General features: G+C 43.5%; 1 protein-coding gene across 1 annotated transcript in view; it reads right to left on the bottom strand.

Moving 5' to 3' along the window:
• The window catches only part of sip3 (septin interacting protein 3), a 90,505-nt gene that overhangs the window by 37,197 nt on the left and 41,238 nt on the right, over positions 1–12,070 (bottom strand). The window contains exons 6-7 of the mRNA XM_080283728.1: positions 8,950–9,092; positions 6,662–6,898 (exon numbers count right to left, since the gene is read on the bottom strand). Of these exons, the coding sequence (XP_080139854.1) occupies positions 6,662–6,898; positions 8,950–9,092 (380 nt within the window). The remainder of the gene's footprint in view (positions 1–6,661; positions 6,899–8,949; positions 9,093–12,070) is intronic.

The raw sequence follows: 12,070 nt of genomic DNA, 5'->3' as shown, positions 1-12,070 counted from the left end.
AAAGTCACTGAACGACTGGTACTACAGCTAGTCACACCTCACATTCCCCTAGCCCAATCACAACATGGCTTTAGGCCACTACACTCCACAAACACCCTTCTTACAGACCTTACACAGAGTTTTTGATGGCATGAATTCAGCTAGGCCACCACACAGAACACTCCTAGTCACACTAGACATTAGCAAAGCTTTTGATGCCATCCCCTGCCACAACCTCAAAAACAAAACACTCAACACAAACATGCACAATAACACAAAGATGGCTGGCAAACTACTTAGCAGGCAGATGTGCACATGTAACATTTGCCGGTCAGTCTTCTAACATCAGAAACTTCACAAATGGCGTCCCCCAAGGATCTTTTTTGTCCCCTACACTCTTTAATCTATACATGCACGACGTACCCACACCCCACACACCACAGATACACATACAGTAGCTTCCTATGCAGATGATATAACACTTACATGTACGCACCAAAACGCAAACACAGCTGCACACATCATGCAACCTTACCTCAACACACTACATGAATGGTTCACCACAAACAGGCTCAAAATAGCCCCAGCCAAATCTGCAGTGACTCTTCTCACAAACTGGACAGCAGAACACAGTCACATCCCACACCTCACCATAAACAACACCCCCCTACCACACACACACACCCAAAATCCTTGGTGTAACATACAATACATCAATGTCATTTAAACAACACATCACAAACATTAAAAATAAAATAACACCAAGACTCAATGCTTTGAGATCAATTGCCCATACAACATTCGGACACAACAAAGAAACCACCACCACAGTATACAAACAATACACACGTTCAGTGATGAATTATGCAAGCCCTGCCTGGGCTTCTAACCTCACCATAACAACACACTACAACACACTACAGACCATACAGAACAAGGCCCTAAAAATAATCACAGGCTGCACAGCTACTACACCCACAGACCACCTACATCAAGAAACCAAAGTCCTCAAAGTCAAGGATCACCTAGACATGAGAGGCACTCAGTTTCTTGCTGCAGCCTCCACAAACCCACAACATCCACTACACTACATGGCAGCACATCCACCCACACCAAGGAACATCAAAACAACATCCAGCATACAATACCATACACAAATACTGTCATCTCTCCCCCCTCACCCACCTCAGACCAGCTTCCAGAAGCATATCCAGACTCAGATCACTCACCGCTTCATTCAGTCACTTAAAGACAACACACAGCTGCATGCACGGCCTCCTGACATCCACCCTTCTGAATCCTATCTTCCTCGTGAGGACAGGGTCCACTTGGCCAGGCTGAGACGTGGGCACCATCCAGCCCTCTTAAGCTACCACAAGAGGCTGGATGACTCCATTGCTGATGCCTGTCCAGGATGCAACACAGCACCCCATATTATTAAGCAAAATATGAAAGACTGTATTGCACACAATCACCTACGCCAACAACACAACACACACTCTTTGAGAGCGCTGTGGGAAAGCCCGGTCTCGGCCATAGCCTTCCTAAGGAACTTGGAGCTGTTCGGCCAGACTGCCTAGGGAACAACTACTACTACTACTACCCATCTACGAAGATCTTGGCTGTAAACCAAGCCTTCAGCGAGTTGAAGTAGGTCACTAAGAGCCGATCCATTAACCCCTGGAGACAACTTGGCTGTTTGGCATGCCCCACTATAATGGGTTTCAGAAGATGGTAGCCTGTCGCACTGGCACAACACAAAACAGAGACGTGCTGTTTGCTCACCTTACGGCCAGGTAATGACTTTTTGTCAGCCAAGGTGTTAGTCAAGACAGACCTGAAGAATATACCAGTTTCATCAGTTACACACCTGATTGAGACATAACCCTTCTTCTTCAATTAGGTTTTTAAACCTAGTATGAAACTCATCAGTTCCTGAAGTGTCTGCACCCAACACTTCACCTTAGGTAATCTTGTTGGACAACTCATGTTGAAGTTTGAACAAAGTCAGCCAACCTCTAGATGCCTTGAAATCCGTAATTCCCAGTTGCTCAGCAAACTTGGTGGCTGCAGCCTTCAGCTCAACTGGACACACAATCATGTCCCTGCTGAGCTGCTGTCAAAACTACTTCAAGCAGGCCTAGTCGAATTCTCCAAAGCATGGCTTGGCCACCATTCTGCATTCATACAGTCACACAGTCACACCATGTTCACTCATGTTCTTGATGGAGTGCTTGTTCTTCCGCAGATCATGCAACATCGTCCAGGGCAAGTCATAGTGTTCCATTAACCTTGCGATGGTCCAACCTTGCTCCATCTTCTTTTCCATGCAGAAAATGATACAACACCTCTTAGCAGGTGGTGGAGGCACCATGGAGACAATGACCAGGACCAAACACAAGGCCAGCAGGACCTGCAGTAGCCAGGGCACCACCACAAAAGCCACAAACTCAGCTCATCATGCACATCTATGGTCAAGTACAATACAGCAGTGAGTACTAGGTCAAGAAGCACTTTGGGGCCACAAGTGAGGCACATAGGATGGAGATACAGCACTGGGCGGTTCGCACCATGTGCACTCGTACAGTACAGCATTTTCCTGATCACAATAGAACACTGGGACATGAGCACTGACAGGTCATGGACTTTGCAACAACAACGAACATAGGATACCACAGAGTTAGCCACAGCACATGGGTTTTACGACATGTGGTCTGAAGAAGGGACACACAGACACATCTTTACTACACGACATCCACATGCAAGAATGAGAGCACAGCGGTATTCTTGGCATGCCAGGTGAGCTGCTACTGCAACGGATTCTGATTGGCTGGCGTGTTTCAGGATTTACCTGTATTTCCACGTGTGCGTGTGTAATTCACCGGGTCGGTCAGGATCACTTGATGGTCGTGATCGACAGCTTTTACCCTCCCGGAAGGGAGCTGAGAGCTCATATAGTCCGATCTAAGGGCAAGGCTGTGACCTTCACACACCCAAACACCCATCCCCTTGCTCAAGGGGGACAGTAACCACCCACTTCGTCAGTGAAACTTTTCGCAACCTGAGCGAGGCGCGAACTCCCGTCCACCAGTTGGCAAGCGAGAGCGTTACCACTGCACCAGCGAGCGGTGTGTGTGTGTGTGTGTGTGTGTGTGTGTGTGTGTGTGTGTGTGTTCTTGTGCACATGTGGCTGCCAGGACTGACTAATCTGAATGTCTCCATATAAGAAATCTCATGTTATTTGAGCTTTTATGTTATACCAGTGGGTTTTTTATGTTTTCCTCCTCCCATCACCTCACCAGTTATCTTTTAACACATGGACTGCGAGCCACAGCTCAGGCTGTGCTGGCCATGCATCACCGCTAACTACAGCACTCCACCCCTACGCAAACTTACGCAGGGCGCTACGCAAAGACGGAGTGAGAGAAGAGTTTTTTTTCACCAAATGATGCCCTGGATGTTTATCTTCCAGTTTATAATAAACAAAAACATTATATATATATATATATATATATATATATATATATATATATATCACTTAGTGATGGCCAAGGTAGAGCTGCAAAGAAAGTGGTTGAGGAGACGAAGGGGAAGACAGGAGGAAGCAGCTCCTGTGAGAAGAGTGGAGAAATTGCAAGACAGTGAGGAAATAACAGAGTATAAGAGCATAGTGGAAGAAAGATTGGGAAGGTATGAGCTAGAGCAGTTGGAAGGGGTGGAAGACGTATGTAAGATATTCACGGAAGAGATAAGCGCAGCGTGTGAGGCGGTTTGTGGAGTGAGGAGGAGATGCAAGGGTGTGCAAGGGACAGCATGGTGGAATGATGAGGTGAAACGAGCTGTGGAACAAAAGAAGAAGGCATATGGTGAATGGTTGGCGAGTAGAGGTAGGGGAGAAGATGAGAGAGAGAAGAGAGAGGTATATGTGAGCAGGAGAAGGGAGGTTAAGAGACTGGTCAAGGAGTGTAAGAAGAAAGTGGATGAAGAGTTTGGGAGGAATCTGAGTGTGAAATGGAGGGAGAGTAAGAAATTGTTTTGGAAGGAGGTAAAGAAAGTAAGGCAGTGTGAAAGGGGAAATAGTAGGGGAGTGAAAGATAGGAATAATAGATTGTTGGTGGAGAAGAGAGAGAAACTGAGGAGATGGAAGGAGCACTTTGAGGATTTGTTGAATGTGGAGAGTGATAGCAGTGTGAGTATAAGTGGTTGGGGAATGGCTGGGATAAGAAGAGATGAGAGGAGGGAGGAAGAGATCAGTAGGTTGGAAGTAGTGGAAGCGATGAAGAAGATTGAGCTGGGAAAGGCCCCAGGAATTGATGGAGTGTGTGGTGAAATGCTTAGGTATGGGGGTGAGATTGTTGTGGAGTGGATATGGAAGTTGTGTAGATTGGTTTGGGAAGAGGGAAGGGTTCCAGAGGACTGGAAATCAGGTATAATTGGTCCTCTGTACAAAGGAAAAGGGGAGAGGGAAGTATGTGGTAACCATAGGGGTATCTGCCTTCTTAGTGTGACTGGTAAAATATATGGTAGAATACTCATTGACAGGGTTAGGCATATGACAGAGGAGCTAGTTGGAGAAGAACAAGGGGGATTTAGGAAGGGAAAAGGGTGTGTAGATCAGATATTTGTTCTAAGATGTTTGGTGGAGAAGTATCTAGAGAAGGGAAGGAAAGTGTATGCTGCCTTCATGGACTTGGAGAAAGCTTATGACAGAATAGATAGGCAAGGTATGTGGAAGGTATTAAGAATATATGGAGTGGAGGGGAAATTGCTGAGTGCTGTGAAGAGTATGTACGAGGGAGCTAGGGCTACGGTGCGAGTGGATGGTGAGCTGAGTGAGTTCTTTGATCTCAATGTGGGACTGAAACAGGGGTGTGTGATGTCTCCATGGCTGTTTAATATATATATGGATGGGGTTGTAAAGGAGGTGCAAGGTAGGGCAGTGGATGTGGGGCTGGCCCTAATGAATGAGGGTGAGATTTGGAAGCTTCCGGTGTTGCTGTTTGCTGATGATACAGTATTGTTGAGTGAAGATGAATGGGAGTTGCAAGGTTTGGTGAATGAATTTGGGACAGTGTGTAGGAGGAGGAAGCTGAAAGTTAATGTAAACAAAAGTAAAGTTATGGTGTTTGAGAGGAATGAAGTCACAGAGTGTGCAGTGAGGTTGGATGGTGAGGATATGGAGAATGTGAGTGCATTCAAGTACTTGGGTAGTGTGATGAGTAAGGATGGAACTTTGGGGGATGAAGTACGTGAAAGGGTACAGCAGGGAAGAAAGGTTGTTGGTACATTGAAAGCAGTGATGAGAAATAGGGAGGTGAGTATGGAAGTTAAGAAGTCACTGCATGATGGTATTGTGATCCCTACCCTGACGTATGGAAGCGAGGCGTGGACCTTGCAAGAGGGGAACAAGTCAAGAGTGAGAGCAGTGGAAATGAGTTACTTGAGAGGAGCATGTGGAGTGACGTGGAGGGACAGGTTGACGAATGAAGAAGTGAAGGAACGTTGTGGGGTAGATGTGGATGTGGTTGAAAAGATAAGGAGAAATACACTGAGGTGGTTTGGACATGTGGAGAGAATGGAGAATGAAAGACTGACTAAGAGGGTGTATGTAGGTGAGGTGGAGGGAGGGAGAGGGAGGGGTAGACCGAGGATGAGGTGGAGGGATGGAGTTGAGAGGTATATGAGGGAGGGGGGGGTGAGTTGGGGGGAGGGGAGTCAAATGGCGGGTGACAGAGTGACTTGGAGGCGTTTTGTCTGCGGCCACCCTTTGCGGGATTAGGGCGTCGGGCTATAGATAGATAGATAGATATATATATACACACACACTTTTTTTCATGTTTTTCACTACTCCCCTACGTAAACTTACTCATGGCCCTACACAAAGACGGAGAGAGAGAGATTATTTGTTTTTCACCAGATGATGCCCTGGGTGGTTATCTTCAAGTTTATGGTAAAAAAAAAAAAAAAAAATGCACACGACGTGGCGGGATAAAAAAAAGGTTATTGCGCAATTCATGGATTAAGATAACTGTCACTATAGCATCTGTTGCCTTAATCCACTTTGTCATTGTCACTTTGCTGTTTTACCTCTGTACTATAAGATCTGTTCTTACAAAGCCTATTAGTAGGCAGACTAGAGTCATAGATGATTTTTAGTGACACTGGCTGTCAGTAGAGAAATTCAGTTTACATATTAGCTTCATTATAAATGGTTTGAAGGGGACTGCTTCAGTAAGGATTCCACATTTGCACGACGCTTACTCGGCACAGCCACATAAGCAGAGGATCACCTACTTTACAACAGCTAACTGTGGTATGTTCTCAGTGTGACCTGACAAGGTATGAACACATGGAAGCATAAAGAACATAAAGTACTATCTGCACTCAAATTAAATATCCACCACGACTTGGACTTTCAACCCTAGACTCAGGGTATGTGCACATCAGGATATAAGCCCAGGACCACTGAGCCACAGTAGCTCCCAAAATAAATACTGTATCAATAATGATTATGACAGTTTTGGCAGTATAGCTTCCAGCCTGGTACCACAAACAGAAAAACCACTAGTAATACATGACATGTTCAGTACTGTACCAAAGGAAAGAATAACAGCAACTACAAAACACCTTGCAAATGTACAAGAAAAATCACTACAGGTAGTCAAATATAGTAATGACATACGCATTTGGTGTTGATGCTGCGGTTGTGGTTGCTGTTGTTGCTGTGGTGTGTTGGGGGGCTGCTGCTGTGGCTGGGGAGGTGGTGGCTGTGCCTGTGGAGGCTGTGGGGCCGGCTGAGTCTGGGCAGGAGGCTGGCGAAGGATGTCCATGCGACATGTTGGACAAGTCTGCTGACGCTGGAACCATGATCGCAAGCAAGAGGCATGGAATATGTGCCCACATGGTAGCTTCTTTGCTCCTGAAAGCAAATACACACAAGTTCTACAGGATTCTGTTACCACCATCATTGTCCCAACCATATTCTCAGAGATGGGATAAGGTAGGATCTAGAAAGAAAAAGTTAAAATAGTATGAAAACTATCAAATGTTGTGCCACATATATATAACTTTGCATCACGGAATTTATACAAATGATTCAAATTACCTTTAAAAATTTCATAAGGTCATGCAACATTTTATTAATATGTGTATGTCCCCCCAGTATGCATAGATACAGGTTGCCATGCTTGTAAACATGGGCCAGTTTTACTTTGCCAATTACTTTGCCAACTCAAACTTTACTCTCACTGCTAGTTGCATCTCAAAGGATAGCAAGTCACTGTATGAAACAGGTTATTATCTCACCTAATCATCCATCCATCCATCCGTCCATCATCCAATCCTATGTTGCCTCATGAGGGGCGTAGGGGCCCGGGGCAAGGCAACTTGGTCCTGACATTTAAGATGATAGTGACCAGCTTCACTCATCCCTGAGTGGCATTATGTGAGCAATAAACCCCAACCACCCCTTGGATATAAACCTTCACCAGCTCAATCCGATTGGAGCACCTTAACCCCTTCTTTACCGAAAATGTGTTTTGATATACCCCCGTACATTGCCTGTAAACACCCGTGAGACACCGGAACCGCTACCGTGGTACGCTGGTACACCCTCTAATGAAAGGCAGCTTGTGGGCCTCAGGGTAGCCAGGTAAGGCTGTTTCTGAGGACCTTGTGTTAGCAACAGCTCTATGTTTTGACAACAAAGACTGTGACGATGTTCTGACAAATTCTGACATCATAAGATACGTCATAACTGAGTTGCAGTGGCACCATTGGCTTCCTCACTCATCTGTGATGTAACCTCTTTTAGACTAATCATTATTTTATTTATAATTTCTACTACAGATATCATACTATATTTTCTGCTGACATATGGCAAAATTTACACCCCTTGGCCTGCCTGAGAGAGTCAGTTACCACACACTTGACCACGAGAGAGGGTGTACAGGATATTTTTCTCTCATGGCGTCCCTGGCAGATTCCGATAGTGACGAATTTATTCCTCATGAGGATACTTATTTAGATGTATCAGATGATGATGCAGCAGTGTCTGATGTGTCAGTAGATGACTGTGGTCCTGAAAATGATAGCGAGGTTGATGTGAGTGAGAAGGAGGAGGAAATTAGTAGCGAGCTTAGTGATGCTGCACTCTCGGCAACAAGTGGGTCAAGGTCGTCATCACCATCACGTGTGTCCACACACTTGATGCTCAGCTTACAAGGTAAATAAATAAGCCATCCATCTGTGCAGGACATTTTTTTCAAGCCAGTTTGTACAGTAGTTACCTGGGTAACAGTACTTCAGCATAAGACATGTAATCTTATATACCGTAATGATTTATTTTATAATTTGTTTTTATTACCATCATCATGCTGGGTTTATGTGATCATCAGTATACAAACAAATCAGGAAGAGTGAATAGTTTCAACGTGGCAAAAAATATACACTACCCCTCACACTATGGGAGGGGGAGCTATCAGGTCGGTGTGGGGGGTAAACGCAGTGTTTACATAGGGGGGAAGGGTCGGTAAAGAAGGGGTTAATTACCCACTAAACCACCAGGCGCCATAATTTGGTTATATGGTTACCATCCAGCGTAGTAAATGGTTTCCTGGTGTACAGGAAACCATTTGGCTTGTCACTCAGTGCAGAGTCACCCATAGGCAACAGGAAGAGGAAAGAATGAAGGAAAGAAAGACAGAAGTGGGAGTGTAAAGTCACCGGTAGGCTGAAGGACAAGGAAAGAATGAAGGAAAGAAAGACAGAAGGGGATAGAAGGAAAGAAGGATGGAAGAGAGGAAAGGGCAGACACCAGAGAGCAGCACTACATCAAGTGAGTGGTTGGTGAGCACCCCACCTACCACATTATTTGTTTACATAAATTTAGCTGTTCTGATAAATCACCAAATATGCATATATTATGTATATAGAAGACCTTGGTCAAACAAACACAGAATGTATCAGCACCTGTTAGCATCTCCTCCCGACATATAATGCACACATTGTCAACAGCAGTCAGCTCCTGTGGCGTGGCATCAGGATAAAGGGTGTTCATGTTGCGGATGGCACGGCGAGACAACACCACGTCATTCAGAGCACGCTTGAATGATCTGCAAACCATCGGTGTTTGTTACACTTTACTCCTTTGTTTCCACATAAGTGGTGACTGATCAACATAGTATATTTTTCTCTGCAGCTTAACACCTTCAATCCAGTGAACTATATACCACAATATCTTAAGTTTCCTACTTCCAGGCAATTTTATTAAAATTGGTTGCTGAGTAATCAAAGACTACTAAGATTACTGGTGGCACTCTTCACGTTACAATAACTCTCATGTGAAGGTTTTATCAACTCCAGTTCAAAGTCTCTTCTCAGCTGAAAAAAAAACATCTGGAGGTAACAAGAAAAAAATAGACTGAAGGTGTTAATTTGCAAGCTTTACAAGGTATATTAACCCTTGCTGAGCTGCAGATCTTGTGAGGCACAATGAAGGTCTGGGCCAAGCTGCAAACCTCATATGAGGTACAATTTACATTGATTATAAACAATGACTCAAGGGAGGTAAACCACCATACTAAGAACCATCCCAGCAGGGGTCACTAATGTTTATATTTCAGCAGGGATTAATAATGTTTATGTTTCAACAGTTTAATGGGTAGTGACTAACTAAAAGTAATCAATATAATTATAGTGACATTTACATCATCATCATCATCATCCCAATCCTTTATACCACCTGATGATGGGATAGTTTGGATCCAGATACAGTAAACAAGATAAGAAAGAGAGAGAACCATCAACAACACATTCTGAAATTAAAAGCTACACACTCATTCAACCTCCTGGAATCTTAGCTCCACTTAACATCCACATTTTCCTTTACAGATGTGCTACATAAACACCTGCTAGGGATCATTCCACTCTCATTACAAAAGGGATGTGAAAACCTCAGCATGTTCTCTTCCATACATAATTCATTCAAAGAATTAGATCCACTGTAGATTCCCTAACTTCCTCATCTTTTGTACCTTACCCTCTCCCACACTCACTCACAAAATCCATCCACCTTATTCTTGGCCTACCACACGTCCTTTCACCTTCGATGTTATTTGCATGTTACCACTTCACTAAACTAACATCAATTCTTTCCACAAGATCATATCAAAACATACTTCTATCACACCATCAAAACATTTCCTTACTCCATGCCTTTCTTATCCTATCCACTCCACGTACTCCAAGCATATTCCACAAGTCCAATTTCCATGACTAACTCTTTTTCCTCACACCATAGCAACATCTCACACCTAAAATTAATATGGACATTAACATAGCACCAGCCACATAAGCTACTCTCCTCTCCACTTCCTTTGCACATTTTACCTTTCTTTTCTAATACTGGAACCACATGTTTTTAAATTCTCAATATATTTACTTCTTCATGATGATTAGTGCCTTTCTTGCATCCAACCTAACCACTTTTCTCTTTTTCTCCACTGCTCTTTTAACCTCCATTTCTCACAAAGCTGCACCTTTCTTAATGGTCAACACCCTTGCAACAGCACACAGCATAAGCATTCCTGATGGTTATGATCAAATTCTAAAATGTAAGTACACACAGTAACTAGCATTCAACTGTATTACACACAATATCATCATCACCACTGAAATCCTACTTTCCACTAATACATGGGGTGGGTAGGATTCAGAAGCAAGAAAAGGAAAGCTTAAATGTGGCACCTATCAATACAATGCCTATCTGACAAATCTAAACTGGCGGCTTGGGTGTGGCGCGATCCTCTGTACAGTGTTGCTATGTTTCCCAAATCAGTGATGTGAAACGGCTGTTATGTATGTAAAAGGCATCACAAATAAGATAACACATATGAAGACAATGTTAAAGTGTGTAATTTAATATATGAAGTAACAGTAAACTCATTATTCATAAAATATTTATACGGCAATACAGAAACGTGGCATAAATATTTTAGTGTTGCTAAAAAAAATGTAGTCACTTTTATTGGCTGTTACCGTATTTCTGGGGTGGGTAATAATGTCACAATTATGATTATAAGATAATGTGCAGGAATATAAGTAAAAATATGCCAATTTCTTAGTAAAAGAAAAAATAATACATTAAACCCTCGTGAGCGGTAACACCCACAAAGACCCAGACTAACCCGGCCAGAGCCTCCTCGTGTAACATTCCTTTGTGTCCTTACCTCCTTGATGGTGTGGAAATAAAGTCAAATTTATGATATGTACAATATAATGTAATAGAAAATAACCAAATTGTATCCTAAAACATCATAGATGAGAGAGAGAGAGAGAGAGAGAGAGGGGGGGGGGAAGGTAGGCCAGGGGAGGTGTTGAGGGAGGGAAGGAAGGAGGGAGAGAGTGATTGAATGAAAACAAATCATGGCGCTGCACCAGCGAGGTCATCTGGCGACAAATGTAAAACAATAATAAATATTTTTAAATATAATTAGATATAATAAAAAAATAAAGAAATGAAAGCATAAGTTTATAAGTCACTCATAAAGGAAACAAAATTCCCCAGGGTGACGCACATCTCCCCTAGGATAGAGAGGGGGGGGGGGCCATCGCGCGTATGGAAAACGTGGCAACACTGTAGAGAGCTTCGTGCCCCACCCTAGCCGCCAGTTTATATTTGTCCTACCATAGTGAAAATAACAAAACACTCCCTTCACTTATTCTTCAAGGTACTGAAATTCTCTGTTTCATCCCACAGGGAAATGTAATTCACACCATGAAATTCATTTAATCATTACCCTCTCACAACACCTGTGAGGTAAAGACCATTCCACTAATAAAATTTAAAGGGACTGCCACAAAGGTCAGTCTCATCCTAAAAAGTTCTAGCAGGTGGCAGCCTAAATACCCTTGCCTTGTGCATATCCACCCCAGTAGGTTAATATGGGTCTGGCAGCCTAGTTTTGCCCTCCTATAAATTTTTATCATGCACACCCTTATTAATGTATGATTCTTTGCATAAACCGGACATTCCAATCTCACATCCAGAGCGAATAATGTGTGTTCCAAAGCTGAAAACTGGATGCATGGA

The sequence above is a fragment of the Coenobita brevimanus genome, chromosome 13, assembly GCF_032717465.1.
Source record: "Coenobita brevimanus isolate Jiangsu-jjx chromosome 13, ASM3271746v2, whole genome shotgun sequence".
NCBI classification, from domain to species: domain Eukaryota; kingdom Metazoa; phylum Arthropoda; class Malacostraca; order Decapoda; family Coenobitidae; genus Coenobita; species Coenobita brevimanus.
The sequence above is the reverse complement of the archived record's forward strand: the minus strand, read 5'-3'. Positions and strand labels throughout refer to the sequence as shown.